Source organism: Cricetulus griseus, assembly GCF_003668045.3.
Source record: "Cricetulus griseus strain 17A/GY chromosome 1 unlocalized genomic scaffold, alternate assembly CriGri-PICRH-1.0 chr1_1, whole genome shotgun sequence".
NCBI classification, from domain to species: Eukaryota; Metazoa; Chordata; class Mammalia; order Rodentia; family Cricetidae; genus Cricetulus; species Cricetulus griseus.
In genome coordinates this window covers 24,746,610-24,763,924 of record NW_023276807.1, presented here as the reverse complement: position 1 = coordinate 24,763,924, position 17,315 = coordinate 24,746,610, and the positions used below count along the sequence as shown (strand labels likewise).

At 42.9% G+C, this 17,315-nt stretch overlaps 1 protein-coding gene across 2 annotated transcripts; it reads left to right on the top strand.

Annotated features, from left to right (window-relative positions):
- Positions 1 to 658: 658 nt before the first annotated feature.
- Positions 659 to 14,177, top strand: Tmem14a (transmembrane protein 14A). 2 transcript variants are annotated; one of them, XM_027392793.1, is made up of 5 exons: positions 659 to 870; positions 6,871 to 6,956; positions 10,058 to 10,159; positions 10,706 to 10,793; positions 13,623 to 14,177. In XM_027392793.1, the coding sequence occupies exons 2-5, from the start codon at positions 6,887 to 6,889 to the stop codon at positions 13,660 to 13,662; spliced, it is 300 nt and encodes a 99-aa protein (XP_027248594.1). In that variant the 5' UTR covers positions 659 to 870; positions 6,871 to 6,886; the 3' UTR covers positions 13,663 to 14,177. The 2 variants fall into 2 exon arrangements, with proteins under 2 accessions (XP_027248594.1, XP_027248593.1); XM_027392792.2 differs by having other exon boundaries at positions 663 to 934.
- Positions 14,178 to 17,315: the final 3,138 nt, after the last annotated feature.

Here is a 17,315-nt window from a genome sequence, read left to right as displayed (position 1 = left end):
TGGAAGGAATAGTTTCAGCAAACCAATGTCACAAGATTTAATATGTATGTTAGGTTCGTTTGTGTATTCTGTGAAATTCTGTTTTCCCCCACATCACAAAATCCTGGAGTTTCCCTCAGTACCTGGACTGCTATTTATATATAATAGACAGCAGAGGGTTTGTTCTAGTTAAATTCTCAGCCTTGAGGACAAACCTGGCGTGTCGAGAGAATTTACCAAGAGGCACGGTTTCATATCAACTAAAGGTTCTTTTATGGGAACTGATTTCCCTGGACTCGCAAGATTCAAAATGCTTTCCAACTCTGGCGCTCTGTACCATTCCTCCGAGACATCTAAGGCTGGCAGCGCTGGTCTCACAGTTTAAAAGCAGGGTCTTGATGTCAGGTCCACATCTTTCTGATCCTAGAGACAGTAAGCTGTACTCGTACTCGGGCTTAAAACCAGATCAACTTGGATTCTCTGGACATCCTACTTCACCTTTTGGAACGTCAGTTCCTCTATTGGAAACGGAAACAACGTGTAGACAGCATGTACATTGCTTGGCTTCCTAAAAAAATAACCTTAACTTCATTTGGGGATCCTAGCTAAAACTGAGAGTCTCGCTGTATGTATCGTTCCGGCCGGGAGGGGGCAGCAGACTCCAGCCCTGCGCTCCCAGGTCCCTCGGAGCCCGGGTGACAAGCAAGCATCCTGGGTCTCGGTTCCGGCAGCCTCAGAGCTGCACTCCGCTTCCGGGCCTCGGAAAGCAGAAGGACGTGGGATCAGGGACGCTGCGGCGCACGAAACAGTTCCGGAGAGGACTCGGTCCTGCAAGACAGAGCTGTAGGCAGCACCGGAGTGCTCCTGTGCGGAAACTGCTTCCGGAGTGAGGTACTGCGCTTGCGCGTCCCCGCCTCTTCCCTTCTCCAGCTGCAGCAAGGTCTCAGGGCTGCAGGTGAGCTGTACATTCATCTCATAAAGAAAACTTTCTAGGCATGAAAATAAACGGGTCTTTGCTGAGCATGCGCTGTCTCCTTCAATCTCTCAGTCTCAACAGCAAGAAAAAAATTCAGAGGACCCGGGGAAGCAGGGATGGAGGCTGCCCTACCAGAGATCTTTCCTGTCCCCATGCTGGCAGTTTCCTGAATTTCTGCCTTCCTGGGGCCCTCTGGATATTGCGCATATTTTACCTTCTACCTCCCCGGGGGTGTGGTGTGGTGGTCAATATAGTTCAACTTCAAAAGTGGCTCTCATGCCCGCGTAGCTCAGAGGTAGGCAGTTTTATTTTTAAGTGAAAACCCCTTGTGTATTTTTTATCTACAGATCTCTTAGTGGGTGGGCAGACCTTGGAGGACTCGGGACTGGGCATGGCAGGGATTTGTTCTTCGATTTTGTATGCCGAGCAGTAACTGATTTTGCTGCATTGCACCCTGGTTGCTTTCTAGGCTTGTGTTATTACTTAGCCTCCTGTCTTTAGCAGGAACATGAGCATGCCTTTCTCTTTCAGCCACACCCCATTCCTTTCATGTTCATGCAGCCGCTCCTCTTAGTGCTTGGTTGTGGTCGGAACAAGCGGCTTCTGCCATGGAGAAGCAGAAACTATGATTGACTTGTGGGAATTTTCTCAGTGTGCAAGGGCTGGGAATGGGTTTACTTTAGCCTTCTTTAGAACAACTCAGTTCCCTGTGGAGATGATGGAACTGTTGGATTCCTGACAATGTAGGCAGGGGTGGTGGGGCAACCTCAGGGATAATTTCAGCAGGTTGTTTGTTTGAGCCACACTCAGGGCGGTGAGCTTCGTGTGCAGGTCAGCAGTGGATGCGAGTGTGGCTTTGCCCTCAACAAGCTTGACTGGCCAAGAAAAGACAGACAGGCAACACAACACAGTTTTACACCATATTGAAGAAATTTATGTGTAAGAAAGGGTCACAGGTGCAGTTTGGGGATCCCAGGAAGACGATGAATCTGCTTTTCACACTTGAAGGAAAATAAGACCCTAAATTACTACCCAATGATGAATGATCCATCTTTCTGGCTTCATACTTTAAGTAAGGGTGACTTCCTGGCTGTTAGGTACCTCAGTCTAACAGGCTGAAAGGCACTTAAGAAAGTGTTCAACATTCTTAGCCATCAGGGAAATGCAAGCCTGTGTCCACAGCTTTTCTGAAATTGCTTCCCATTGCCTACAAAGGTAATGCACAGTAAATACTTGTGGAGGGGGAAGGAGTTGAAGTATTCTTCGTTGAATGTCCACATGACAGATATACTCTATGTCAGTTGGTCTCTTGATGTGCTGAAAGAGTAATGGCCTTAGAAATAGAAGTAATTATGAAGTAATATTATTACTACAAGCTAATACTTGTTTTAAAATGTACTTTTACTTGTAATAGACACAGTAGTTATACATACTTATGGGATAGAATGTAGCATTTCAATATCATGTATTTAATGTTTAATCAACAGATTAGGGCAATCGGCATAGCCATTACCACAGACATTATTTCTTTATGCTAGGATCATCCAAAATCCTGTAGCTGTTGAGGAATCTGTGGTTTTGCCAACCACAGCTATCCCACTGGGCTGAAGGACATTAGACTTTGTTCCTCCTTCACAGGGACTCTGTGTCCCCTTATCCTCTCCCTCCCCACACCATTTCCAGGCTCTGTTCACTTTTTGGCTTCCCCGTGTGAGTGAGAACACATGGGATTTTCTTTCTGAGCTTAGAACAAGTAATGTTTACTGAGTGCTCAGTGTGTGCCAGGCACTATTCTGGAACTTCAGTTTAGTTTTTAAGTAGCCATGGGAGCTAGGTTCTAGTTTCCTCTTGTGAAAATGGAGAATTGCAGGGCAGTTGAGGCATGCACCGGATTTTACACAGCTGGTAAGCCGTGGTATCAGCTCAAAGCCAAGGTGTTTGGTATAACATGGTTTGTCCCTGCATGGAACTAAGTAGGACTTACTGTGAGCTGCACATGAGCAGAGGAGGGAGTCAGCAGGTGGATGATGCACTGTGGTCACAAGGTGTGAGGCCACTCAGGAGAAGAATCCAGGATGGAGAACTCTGAAGTGCGTCCCTTCCTCTGCCTCTCCACCTTGTTCAGCCCAATAACTCAGCTTTCAGGGATGGTATTGCAGTTTCCAACAGTGATACTTCCCTGATTCTGAAATATTAGCTGGGTGACATCACTTGCCTTCCCCGTGCCTCTGTTTCCTCACTTGGGAAGTACAGTGGTAGCATGTCCCTCCAAAGTCTGCACAGTGATTGACTGGTTGCTATAGAATCATGTGGTAGGAGCTCAGAATTCCTTCTCACCACCCCTATTTTTGTTTGTTTTTAAATTTTTTCTCTCATTTCTTCAGCTTTTAAATCTCACTTTGGTTAGTTAGGTACTCCCTACCCCCATCTTGGTGATCTCATTGTGGAACACCAGATGGCCTAGAACTCTTGGTGTAGTCCAAGCTGACTTCAAACTCACCTAAATCCTGACTGGGATTTAATAATGCATATGCCACTGTGCCTCAGTCAGTTTTGTTCGTGTGTGTGTGTGTGTGTGTGTGTGTGTGTGTGTGTGTGTGTGCGCTTCAGTTCTGTGCTTACACATTTCTAGGTCCCCCCCCCCCACAATTCTCTAGTTTGTTTGTTTGTTTTGTTTTGAATGTTTTTTGGGGTATTTTGCCTATACTCATGTCTGCATATCAAGAGAATTCCTGGTGTCCATGGAATCCACAAAAGGGCACCTGCTCCCCAGGGACTGGAGTTACGGAGAGTCATGAGCTGCTCTGTTGAGTCTGGAAATTGGACCTCTGTGCTCTTAATCACTGAGCTGTCTCTCCAGCCCCCTGTTATTATTTCTTCATCTCACAGTCATCAAAAAAAAATTTTTTTTGAACTCAGGTGCTTCCTATGTGTTATGCCCTTTGCTGTAACTTCTTGGGTACAGATGAAATCTGTTGGGTTAGCTCATCATGCATATGTGAGGATTCCTTTAGTGGGGTTTCCTTTTCTGTGACATCCCCCCCCCTCTGTCTGTCTGTCTGTCTGTCTGTCTGTCTCTCTCTCTCTCTCTCTCTCTCTCTCTCTCTCTCTCTCTCTCTCTCTGTGTGTGTGTGTGTGTGTGTGTGTGTGTGTGTGTACACTTTAAGTGACTCTAAGATAAGCTTAGCACCTATCCTAGTCTGAGTCAGTCTCAGGAGACTAGTTAATTGTAGGGGAAGCTGTAGCCACGCCTTCTTAGGGGCTGGCTACAGGAGTACCTGGGCAGGCTTGTGAGGGCGTGGTGAGAGTGAGTAGGGGGTCTGCGTTTCCGTTTCCGTTTCTTTTTGCTTCTTGCTGTACAGACTACCACCGGCTGGCTGGTTCGCTCTGTAAGTAAGGCTTTTCTCTATTAAATACCCTTATATTTCTACCTGACTCCGTATTGGTAATTTCCTACTATAGTTAATCTAAAGGAGGAGCAGTGAGAAAATCAAAGGAACACATGGGAAAGCCAGGAATACAGCCAGTGGTAGAGCTCTTGCCTGGTATGTGCAAGACCTGGATAAAATCCCCCTTTAGCACACACATGCTCTTATACATGCACACACATAGACAAATGCACAGGAAACCTCATACCCCATTAACATTTTCATATTTACTAACATACTTAGTTTTCTTATGGAAAAAGATGTAAAATCGGTAAAATATAAAAATATCAAGATCCTGTAGCTAGATAAGCCATAGGCCATAGGGAGAGCCTATTGCTATTATTTTGCTAAATGGAAGTAATATTAAAATGACTCCTAATACCTTATTCCTATACCCATAAATTAGTGCATTTTTCAGTTGTCATCAGAGAAACGTCTTGTAGTAGTCAGCAGCATCCAGAGAATAAGTAACGTGTGCAAAGCACTAAATGGGATGTCTGTTGTACCCTCCCTGTGAGGCCCAGGGACCATCTAGGAAGATGGGATAGAAAGACCATCAGAGCACGAGGTTGTGGGTGGCTACAAGCAATGTTTCCTAGATACAACAGGGCACATAGGAACTCACATTGATTCTTACAGCATGCTCAAGGCCTGTGCAAACTCAAGACAAAAATCCCAGGATGGAGATGGGGAGATGGATACAAAGTCCCGTCCCTGCCTAAGGAGCTATTAGAATTTGATGCTGCTAGAAGAGGGAGGGTCACTTTTTCTCTAAGGTTATGAGCCCTGGTGGGTCAGCCACTCTCTAGGCCCCACATCCAAGAGTATTGTAGCAACACAAATTGGACTTTATGGGTGTGTGTGTGTGTGTGTGTGTGTGTGTGTGTGAGAGAGAGAGAGAGAGAGAGAGAGAGAGAGAGGGAGAGAGAGGGAGAGAGAGAGAGAGAGAAGGAGAGAGAGAGCATACAAAGTTGGGTGGATAAGGAAATGGTGAATTCGGAAGGATTTGGGGAGGTGAGAGTATGTTAAAATACATTATATGGAATTCTCAAAAAATTAATAAAAATGTTATTTAAAAACCAATAGTCAAGATCGACTTTAACAAGCTGAAAAGCTCTCACCTGTAGTCCTCACTTTGGGGGACATGGGGAAATGAAGGGGCCTGGCCCACAACCAGCTAGAGCAGTGGTCCTCAACCTTCCAAATGCTATGATGTTTTAATCTAGTTCCTCATCTTGTAGTGACCCCAACCCTAAAATTATTATTAATTATTATTATTATTATTATTATTATTATTATTATTATTGGTTTTTCGGGACAGGGTTTCCCTGTTTAGCTTTGGAGGCTGTCCTGGCACTCACTCTGGAGACCAGGCTGGCCTCAAACTCACAGAGATCCACTTGCCTCTGCCTCCCGAGTGCTGGGATTAAAGCTGTGCACCACCAATGCCCGGCCCTAAAAATATTTTTATTGTTATCCCGTAACTGTCAATTTCGGTACTGTTGTGAATCGTAATGTAAATATGTGATATGCCGATGGTCTTAGGTGACCCCATGAAAGGGTTACCTCCCCCAAAAGGGCTACGACCCACAGGTTGGGAACTGCTGAGCTAGAGGCTGACTCTTTATCCCCTGAGGCTATCAAACTTCTGTTGTGCCTTGTTGTGGTTGAGGGCAGGGTTGCAGTGGTTCCCCTCCTCATCACTGGAGGTTCTTTACCTGTTCCATGAGTCACAGGTCAGTCAATTAATTTTAGGGAAGGGCATTATAAGGCATAGTGATTTACTATCGATTGCAAGTGGATGTCTTGACCACTGGGAAATTGGTAACAATGCAAATGGTTAGAGTGAATCCTCATTTAGAGGAGGCAAAAACTACCCACTGTGGCTTTTGTTACGGGATAGCAATAAAAATAATTTTAGGGCCGGACATTGATGGTTCACACCTTTAATCCCAGGACTCGGGAGGCAGAAGCAGAGGCAGGTGGATCTCTCTGAGGTTGAGGCCAGCTTGGTCTACAGAATGAGTGCCAGGACAGGCTCCAAAGCTACACAGAGCCTTTGGTAGTCAGGGTCCAAAGAGTCAATGAGGAAGCAATTGAGTACAGAGGCTGGTGAGAAGCTGTGGAGGACAGTGCACGCAGGTGTTGGCCGTGTCTCATAGGTTGCAGGCCTGGAATCAAAGATGAGTTGGAACGTGTAGTTAGCCTGACCGGAGCAGAAGTCTCATTTAGAAACGGAACAGCTGAGGGTACAGTAGGTCTTCAAGACAGGCAACACAGAATTAGCTGAGGTGTCCTCCACCCACCCGTGTGTGTTTATAGTGATGAGATAGGGGATGATAGTAGCTGGGTGGTATGGGAGATAGAGATGGGACTTACTTTCTTTGGTAGGCCAGAGAAATGCCATAGTTTTTTGGGATACCTATCATTTGTATACACATCTGTTCTCCAAAACACTATATAATATGAGCCTCACTCTTTCTTTAGACTTTTGTCCTCACCAATGGACCTGGTTGGTTTTGGTTATGCAGCCCTTGTGACAGTTGGAAGTATTTTGGGATATAAGCGAAGAGGTAAGCCAAAACTTTCTCCTTTCCCTCTCTCCCTCCCTCTCTCTCTCTTACTCCCTCTTTCCTGCCCCCCTTCCTGATAATACAGTGTCTCATGTAGCTCAGGCTGGCTTCAAACTTACTACTGATCTGCCAAAGTGTTGGCATGGTAGGTGGGCACCACCATGTCCTGCACAAATGCAACAAAGGAACTTAGTGGGGAATTGGTGGCTGTAGTGGATAGTGGTGGCTGTAGTGGGGAGTTGGTGGCTGTGTTGGGCCCTCCTGAGGATCTGTGAGCAGGACAAGAAGCTCTAGATGTCTTTGAGGTGGCATGCCTTGGGAGAAACAGCATGCCTTGGGAGAAATTCATGGAGAGAAGGGAGTTACGTGGGGCTAAGCCTTCTGGGTTTCTGTTTTCACAAAACTATTTCACCAGCAATTATGAAACACATAATTAATTCAACTTCTTCAAGGCAACTTACTCCCCCCATTTACATAAAAATAAAATATTTTATTTAAGGATACTTAATTATAAACAAAGAAGAAGGGGGAGCTAGTGTCTTGTCCTGAGAATGTTCTATTTCATAATGTAGGTATATCTATTTATGCAGGAAAATAAGAATAGATCACTCAGCTTTTGGGGGGAAAATCAAAATTTCCCAACCCCACAAAATAAATAATAAGGATATAAAGTAGTTACTTAGTTTTTTGTTTTGTTTTGTTTTGTTTTGTTTTTTGGTTTTTTGTTTGTTTGTTTGTTTGTTTCAAGACAGGGTTTCTCTGTGGCTTTGGAGGCTGTCCTGGAACTAGCTCTTGTAGACCAGGCTGGTCTCGAACTCACTGAGAGCCACCTGCCTCTGCCTCCTGAGTGCTGGGATTAAAGGTGTGCACCATCGTACCTGACTTAGTTCTTATGTGTGGCTATTTTCTGATTGGTCAGACTTTTGTCTATTCTCATCTGTCTTCCTGGACACCATCAGGGGGTTTGATGGTGTGCTGTTGGACAGAGCTGACTCCTTCCTAGTTCTCCTTGTTCATGTCTTCCTATCATGAAGCTTGTCCTTTGCTGTCCTTGTCATCGAGCCACCCTCTCCCTCTTCTGTAGTGTGACTGACAGAGTCTGCCCCCCTCTCTAGACTGCCTCTGGAGATAGCTCCTGGTCACTGGCCTCCAGGTCACAGAATGACAGCCTCGGATTCCTCTCTATGCCTGTCTGTGGTGTCTTAAGCTGTCAGGCAGAAGAATCCGTGTCCCCAGAACCTACAACTAGGCTTGAGATTTGTGAGAACATCTGGCTTTCCTGGGCCTGCGGGGAGCTTAGGTCTGATGAGGCTTCTGTTTCCCTTCAGCCATCCTGGGACTGTGCATCTAGAGCAGTGTGGGTATGGCTTACATCAGTGTGTTTCTGTCTTTTCCTCTGTACTTTTTGGGTATCTTATCAACCTCTTTCCACATTTTCAGCGAGCCTGTCCTCTCCTTAGGCCTAAATGCCCCACGCCTTGTACAGCCACCTGTGGCCACTCCCAAAATAGGCGTGGTCATTGCCACAGGTACCTAGTAAAAACTCTCCCTACAGGTAGTGCTGTCTACATGCTGAGTTTTACAGCCTGAATGGCACTTCCATCATGGAGTCAGTTGTGCTAACATCCAAGTGCCTAAGGTCTTGGACTTTGTTACACTATGTGTATCTGTCTGTACCTATATGCATGCATGCATGACTATAATTTGTGAGCTCAGCTGCATAGTTTAATCCCCATGGGTGTTTAAAATATAGAGATACTTCAGCTTCTACCTGGGAGTTCTAATCTAAAAGATTTTAAATTAGTTGGCTTCCCTAAAGCAAGGATTACATGTACATTTTCCACAGTGTCTCCAGTGTGCAGCTCTCTGTCCAGAGCATAGGAAATGAAATGCTTAGCATTTATCGTGGTGCATTGGGGTGGGTGGCTTGACTAGACACAGAGCGGCTGTGGCTTCTCTCAGTGTAGTCTCCTTTTGTTTTTGAATACTGATATTTTAAGACTAGAAGATGATTTTTCAAGATATAGCCATTGCTTAACCTACATAGCATTTCTATCGTCACCCTGTAAGATAAACATATTTATGAAATCCATTTCCTATCATCACAACCCCTTAGTAAAAAGATGCTACCAAGGAAACTGGGAGGTATGTTGGAAGAAAAGGAGCAACTGAGGAAGGCTTTCTTACTCTCACATATGATGCCTACCTCTGCAGTGTCGTGTTCATGTTCTTCCTGCCTTGCAGTTAGTGTTTTGCAGGAAATTACCTGTGAGGAGGTCCATCCTTAGTTTGCCTTCATCCCTGTGGTAATCTGAAAGAAAATGCCCTTCCAGAGGTAGTGGTACTGTGAGGAGGTGTGGCTTTGTTGGAGTAGATGTGGCCTTATTGGAGGAAGTATATCACTATGTGGGTGGATTGTGAGGTCTTATATATGCTCAAGGTATCACCCAGTGTCTCAGACCACTTCCTTTTGACTGCAAGATGTAGGACTCTCAGCTACTATTCCAGCATCATGTCTGCCTGCATACCACCGTGTCCCACCATGATGATAATGGACCTCTGAACTATAAGTGAGCCACCTCAAATAAATGTCTTCCTTTATAAGAGTTGATGTGGTCATGGTGTCTCTTCACAGCAATAGAAACCCTAACTAAGACAATCACCTTAAAATGCCCAAGTAAGAAAGCTAGACTTATATGTTAGACTTAAAATGATGGAATGAATTCCTTTCATTTTCCAGCTTTCTCTCTCTTTTGTATTTTCCTTTCCTTTTCTTTATTTTAAGGCAGGATCTGTCTACATAGCCCTGCCTGTCTGGGAACACTCTGTAGACCAGGCTGACCTCCAACTCTCAGAGATCCACCTGCTTTTGCCTCCTGAGTGCTGGGATTAAAGGTGTGTACCAACACACCTGGCTGCAGTTCTCTTTTCCCCTTCTTCTTTTTAAAAATACTTATTTTCATTATCTTTAGTTGTGTATAAGTGTGGGTATGTACACATGAGTGGCAAGTGCCCAAGGAGGCCGTGCAAGAGCAGTACTCACTATTAACTGCTGAGTCAGCTATCCAGCTCATGTAATCCCTCTCTCTCTCCTCCCACAGGTGGAGTTCCATCTTTGATTGCTGGTCTTTCTGTTGGATTTTTGGCTGGATATGGAGCCTACCGTGTCTCCAATGACAAACGGGATGTCAAAGTGTCATTGTGTAAGTGACATGTTTTCCCCTGTTACAGAGGATCCACCTGGAAGATGTCTCCTTCATACTTTGTACCAGGCTTACGAGAAAACGAACTGTCAAAGTTGAGTGTCTGTGAGTCTTTGTCAAGACTGAGTATAATTCTTGTGCTTTCTAGACAGAAGTGATCAAAAATCATAGTAATGATGACTTCCCATCTTATTTTTCTATAACACATGCTATAAGAAATTGAATCAGAATAAGGATGGGATTATGACTAGATTTTCTTTTAGCTTTCTTGTGTGTTCACTGTATATGGTTTTCAAGTTGCTGTGAGAATTCCTTTATGCTGTCTTATATCATTCTGTTCAGTGCACAGATGGCTCTCATGTACAGCTATGCCTTAGGACTGTCTAAAAGACTAGTACTTTTACTTGTTCCTGCAGCATCTTTCTTTTCCTGGGCTCATCAAGAGAATGCCTACTGTTTAATCCCCCAGGGTACCTGGTTTTGGTTCTTTCCACTAGTAAGCACTAATCATGCTTAAAATTCTAATTCATGGTATTTGGGTTTCAGTTACAGCTTTCTTCCTGGCCACGATAATGGGTGTGAGATTCAAGAGGTCCAAGAAAATAATGCCTGCTGGTCTGGTTGCAGGCTTAAGGTAAGAATTTCTCTGATCTACACTTTCCTGTGGAACATTTCCAAGGGATGACAGTCTACAGCAGTACCACCCTGAATATGCCCAGTCTCCTAAAGTGTGTCTAATTTTTGTGAAGAATTCATTTTCGTGGGGATGGAGAAATGCTCACTTGCTGCTCCTGCAGAGGACCAGGTTTGGCTGATGACCGGTTCCAAGTGACCCAACACTCTCTCTTCTGGCCTCCAGGCACACACATAGATGCATGCAGGCAAAGCATTATTACACATAAAATGAAAATAGCTAAATGTTTTTTAAAAGAAATGAATTTTCATGCTGGAGAAGTGACTCAGCAGTTATGAGCACTTACTACTTTCCCACAGGAACTGAATTTGGTTCCCAGAACCCACATCAGGTGCCTTACAGTCACCTGTAACTTCAGGTCCAGGGGATCAGGCAGCGTCTTCTGAACTTTGCAGGCACCCACACAGACACAGTCACACAAGCACAAATACAAGAGAATAAATCTTTACAAAAACATTTTAAAAGAATTAACTTTCATTTGAAGGTCAAATGATTATTACGATAAGTATAGCTGTAACAGACATAAGCCACCATGGATGCATCAGTCTTTGGAGCGACAGTGTTCCTGTCTGGTGCACTTTGTAGTATCCAATCAGATATACACATTTGTCTTTATCAGGCTAAAGAGTTAAGTTCCCAATCAATTTTCCTCAAGATTTCTCCACTTGTAGCAGTAAATTGATTTAGTGACAATTTAACTCATTTAATTTTGAAGGGAGATTTTCTTTCTTTCTTTCTTTCTTCCTTTCTTTCTTCCTTTCTTTCTTTCTTTCTCTCTCTCTCTCTTTCTTCCTTCCTTCCTTCCTTTCTTTCTTTCTCTCTCTTTCTCTCTCTCTTCCTTTCTCTCTCTCTCTCCCCCCTCTCTCTTTCTTTCTTTTAGTAAATAAGCTCAAATTTCTCTTAATTTGATCGAGTATATTCATTTCATTTCATTGATTTGTTTATTTATTTGGTTGGGTGTTTAGTGTACTACTTGCTTTTCTGTAATAGAAACTGTGATAGATTATCCTGACAAATAGCAACCTAGAGAAGAGGGCATATTCCAGGGGAATGTTTCAGAGGGGATGCTCTCCATCATGTCAGCCCGTTCCTGAGGGGATGCTGTCCGTCAGATCAGCATGTTCTAGAGGGGATGCTGTCCACCATGTCAGCATATTCTAGAGGGCATGCTGTTGACCATGTCAGGTCAGGCACAGCAGTACTAGGTGAGACGGCCTGCAGATCTGGAAGTAAAGTGACCATGTTCTATCCACACAGAGAGAAAGGGAAGATGGCCAAACTACAAAACCTGAAAGCCTGCCCCTTGATAACACACTTCCTCCAGTCAGGCTTCACTTCCTATAGGTGCTATAACCTTCCTAAACAGCACCATCAGCTGGAGACTACGTTCTGCATGAGCCTGAGGGGGAACACTTCTCATTCCCACTGCTAGCTGTTAGATAGTAACTGTTATCTTTCAATGCTGAGGACGGAACCCAGGGCATCGCACATCCCAGGCAAGCACTCTGCCAAAGAGCTACATCCCCAGACCTGATATTGTGATTCTATCCATGAAAATAAACATATTATCCAGTAAAATTTAGAAAAAATGTTTCTAATTCCTCCTGGAAGCTGCCCTTGAGTATTGAAAGCCATAAACATTGCCTTCCTTTGGTACATATTTTCATTTTTAAGGAATTATTTCAAAGAAGAAGTATACAAAGCCCAATGTTCACTATGGTTATTTCTAATTATTTCTAATAGAAATATTTCTAATAGAACTATTTCTAATAGAAAATAGGAACCAGAAAATTAAAGCTGCTCAGAAATTCACCAGAAAATAAATGAAAATATTTTATCCACTTAAGGAATATTAAACAGGTATTTGCATATCATAATTGAAAAATCAGTTGGCATCATGGGAAATTAATAATGTCATAATAACATATAAAAACGGGGTAAAACACAACACATACTGTTTGACCCAGTTTTTAAAGATGTCTGTGGCAAAAAACAAGACAAAACGGAAATACTTAAAAGTGTCAGTAATATTTAGCCCTGAGTTAAATCCTCCTCAATAGTGTGATGGTCTTTTCTTGCTTTAGAATTTTCTAGAATGGCTCTGTATTTATCTAGTGTGGTGGTTTTTATTTGGGGGGAGGAGCTGCCAAAGACAACTTTCCAATAGTGTCCCTGACCTGAAGATATTGTTTGATGCTGGGAAGGATCAAAGTGGGATTAGTGATGAAGAAAGGATCCCAGTGATGGAACATTTCTAATACTCGGAAAAAATACCCCCATTGAGTTACTTGAGGCAACATGTGTATCCCATGAGTGTTCAGGTACCTACAGATTCAAAAGAGGTGATCAGACCCCTTGGGTCTGGGGTTCTGTATCATTTATTGTTACAAGCCTCTGCCATGGATGCAGGAACTAAACTCAGGTCCTCTGGAAGAGGAGCAATTGCTCTTAATTGATGAACCGTCTTCCTAGCACCCTTGATTATTTTTTCTAGTTGCTTTTCTTGGGTAGATTTTGGAAGTTTACATTTCTACTGGCATTTCTCCCTTAATCCCTCATCCAAGGTTTTCAGAACATGGAGTTGATTTCTCTTTCCTTCAGGGAATGTTTTTAGGTTGCATCTGGAAAGTTAGAACACAAGAAAAATAAGTTCCCTGCTGCTCTAACAAATGTTAAATAGAGCCCTCAGAGGGAACAGATAGGAACATGACAGGGAGTACATTGTCCTTCAGAGTGACCTTCATCTCTCTTCCTCTTCTGTTTATTCAGCCTGGTGATGATCCTGAGACTGGTCCTGCTGTTGCTTTAGCATCTAGAGGAGCCAAGAACCAAACTCCCATCATTCTACTGTACCTGGCAGAGCAGGTTCTTGCATTTCAAAGATCAATTTAGATAGTGGTAAATGTCTTACAATGAAATGAAAATAATGTCACCCTAATATTGAAAACTAATTGGCAATATTTGTTTCCCCCTTTCTTTATTTAAAGAACAAATTTTAGCTGTTTCTATTTGTTAACCCCGGTCTTTCATAAGTTGTTATGTATTCACTTGCTTTGTCTCATTTTGTGTGTGGAATTTTGGGGCTTGCTGTTTTCTGATTTTGACAATTCCAAACACTTATGACTCAAATAAGTTTAAGTTAAACTGCAGGGATTCCTGGAGTGAATCCCAGGGCATGGTAATGAGTTATATGTCACTCTGGTACGTTGGGGATTTTATTTGTATTGTTGCTGGGGGGTTTTGCACTGAAGGAATTCCATTCTTAGCTCATTAGTGTCCTAAAAGAATGTACTGAGCATTCTAATAAAATACATTTTATTTTCAGCCTCCTCACTCATTATTGTGTCTTTCCTGGAAACTCAGTCATCTTTGACATTTGCATGTTTCACTAGTAGTAAAAGGGATGTCAGGGAGTGTTGTTACACCAGCTCTCCGTACTTCTCAGGAGCGTCTTCCCCCCCTCCCCCCTCCATGTCAATCACCACTCCATTTCAAGAACAGTTATAGCTGTAATGTCCAAGGCAGTTTTATGGACCAGGTGGATCCCCTAGAGCTCCTGCTCATTTTCCACTGATTTGTATGGTCCCTGGGAAATCAGTCTTCCCCTTGAGGACTCTGCCTCATCCCTGAGGGATTTCAGTGGTTAGCATGCCCTCCAGGGCACCAAGGTCACAGTTTCAGTCCTTCAGATTGTGGCCTTTGTTAAGATGAAAGGGGTGGAGAATCCCTGCTGCCAGGCTGGTAGGAGGGGAGCTTACTGCTGACTTATAAGCAGGTTGTTAAACTCCCAGTCATAAGGAATTGAGGGAGGCAGAAAGCAAACCCACTAGGTGAACCAAATAGGAAACCCTTTACTGACTTCTTTGGTACATTTTAAGGATCCCCCTTAAAATAGAAAAAAAAAAAAAAAAAAGAATGCCCACTGACCCATCAATGAGAAAGAGATTGCTTCTACAGCTGGGCTGGAAATCACAGAAGTTTGTTTCCTTCCCAACAGCCAAGGTTGACAATGGCTTCTATTCACACTGTGACTGACACTGACATAAAGGCAAATTGTGTGACTGATTGTAGAAATATTTACCATATGTATAAGACATAGTAAATGATGGGAAGTATTAGAAGGTCGTTGAAGGTACATTGCATCCTGAGCTTGAGAGTGAATGATGGTGTGTATTTTTGTTATTGTTGTGTTTGTGTTTTCATCTGTGAGGGTCAACAAGGTGGCTCAGCAGGCCAGGTTACTTTCAGCTAAACCTGATAACCTGAGTTCTGAGTTCAATCCCCAAATCCCACAGGGTATAAAGAGAGTTGTTCTCTGACCTCCACACTTTCCAGGGGAAGCAAGGTGTGTACACACACACACACACACACACACACACACACACACACACACACACACACGTAGTGAAAACCCTTTGACTTTCACTCACTACATTTAAGTCTATTCTAGAACTCTATTCTAGCACTGTGCATAGAATGAAGTATTATAGTGCTCATGCTTTTAAGAAACATGCCTTGTTCAAATTTGAATATGTTCTTTGATTGGGAATGTCCTTCCGTATATTTGTTTCTCTTATTGGTTGAAGAACTGGCCGGAAGCCAGGCAGGAAGTATAGGCGGGGCTACCAGAGGAGGGGAATGCTGGGAAAGGATACAGAGAGAAGCCGCTAGAGCAGCCGCCATGTAGCATCTGGGAAAATAGGATATGCCATGCATTCTCTGGTAATATAAGGCCATGTAGAAATATATAGATTAATAGTTATGGGTTAATAATTAAGAGAGAGCTAGTCAGTAAGAAGCCTTAGCCATCGACCAATAGTGTAATAATTAATATGTCTCTGTGTGCTTATTGGGGCTAATCAGCTGAGGGACCAGGTGGAACAGAAACTCCAGCTACAGTTCACCGAAGTCCCAATGGACTTATCATCAAGGGAGGCTTCTGCTTCCAGGTTGGAGAAATCTGTTAATTGTAGGGATTTGACTGGTTAATTCTAACCTTGAAGTCCTACATGGAAAAGTCCACAACCCATGAGATAATGTAGAAAAATGAATACAAAGGAGATATGTTCTTTTTTTTAACGACTTTTATTTATTTATTATGTGTATACAGTGTTCTGCTGGCCTGTACGCCTGCCCACCAGAAGAGGGCACCAGATCTCACTACAGATGGTTGTGAGCCACCATGTGTTTGCTGGGAATTGAACTCAGGACCTCTGGAAGTGCAGCCAGTGCTCTTAACCTCTGAGCCATCTCTCCAGCCCCCAGGAGATATGTTCTTACACATGAGAAAAAAATGTAGAAATTTGTATTACCTGGAGATATGGCTCAGTGGTTAAGGAAGCTTCCCATACTTTCAGAGGAACTGAGTTCTACTGCCATCAGGTGGCTCGCAGTCACCTGTAACTCCTGCTAAGGGGATCTGGCATTCTCTCCTGACCTGGTATGTGTGTGAGAGATTGTGTGTGTGTGTGTATAAGAGTGTGTGTGTGTTTCAGTGTATATGATCAGTGTGTAAGTATATTTGTGTGTGTGTGTGTGTGTGTGTGTGTATGAGAGTGTGTGTATGTGAATGAATATGTGTGTGTAAGTGTATAAATGTGTGAGTGTGCAAATTTTAAGAGAAACAATAATAAAATTTGCATTCTGTATTGTGGGAAAGGGTGAGGATACTGGAATTTTCTACATTTTCTATTAGCGCTAAATGATAGTGCCCTTTTTGTGATGCAAGTTATAATATTTTTATGAGTAATAAAAGTATTCATAAGCTATAACTAACTGATCTCATTTTTTATTAATTAAATTTATTTATTTTATAAGTTCTATATATTAAGCACATATGCAAAGAACTTTTTCCAAGTTCAATTCATATTTGTAAGATCCTGGAATTTGGACTTGATCCTGTCTTTTGAGGAGGACACATTATAAACTTACTTACTCTACAGTATAGTTGACAAAACGTGGCACTTGCTGGATGGAATGATGGATAATTTGGGGTTGGCTACACTATTTCACTTCCATATTTGTTAGAAATTGTTGTTAACATTCTAAATTAATTTACTGAGTTGGTACTTTGGTCATATTTTGTACACGTTTATAGGGATTGACACACACAAAAGCCCATGAGAGAAACACATTAAACACATAATGTGAAAATAACCTGAGTCACCATTATTGAGAAAATACAACAGAAGCTGAAGGTAGAGGAGTCTAATCAAACACAAACCACATCCAAAGGCCTTTTGCTGAGAAGGTAAAATCCAGGACACCCATGCCAATGTGAATTTCAAAGAAAACATCTCTCTTTAGTATAAGCACATTCCCACAATATTTGGGAATACTTATATTAATAATCATTATTTGTCTGAAACTCAACTGTTGTTTTGTGCCTTATCTGGTGGCCCAGGCAACAGAAATACTCCCTACTCCATCAGCTTGCTCTTTACAGCGTCTCCCAGCTTAGCT

Coding starts and splice junctions, on each gene's coding strand:
- Tmem14a (XM_027392793.1), top strand. CDS start 6,887: ATGGACCTGGTTGGTTTTGGTTATGCAGCCCTTGTGACAGTTGGAAGT. Junction 6,957..10,057: donor TTTGGGATATAAGCGAAGAG/GTAAGCCAAAAC, acceptor CTCCTCCCACAG/GTGGAGTTCCATCTTTGATT. Junction 10,794..13,622: donor GGTCTGGTTGCAGGCTTAAG/GTAAGAATTTCT, acceptor CTGTTTATTCAG/CCTGGTGATGATCCTGAGAC.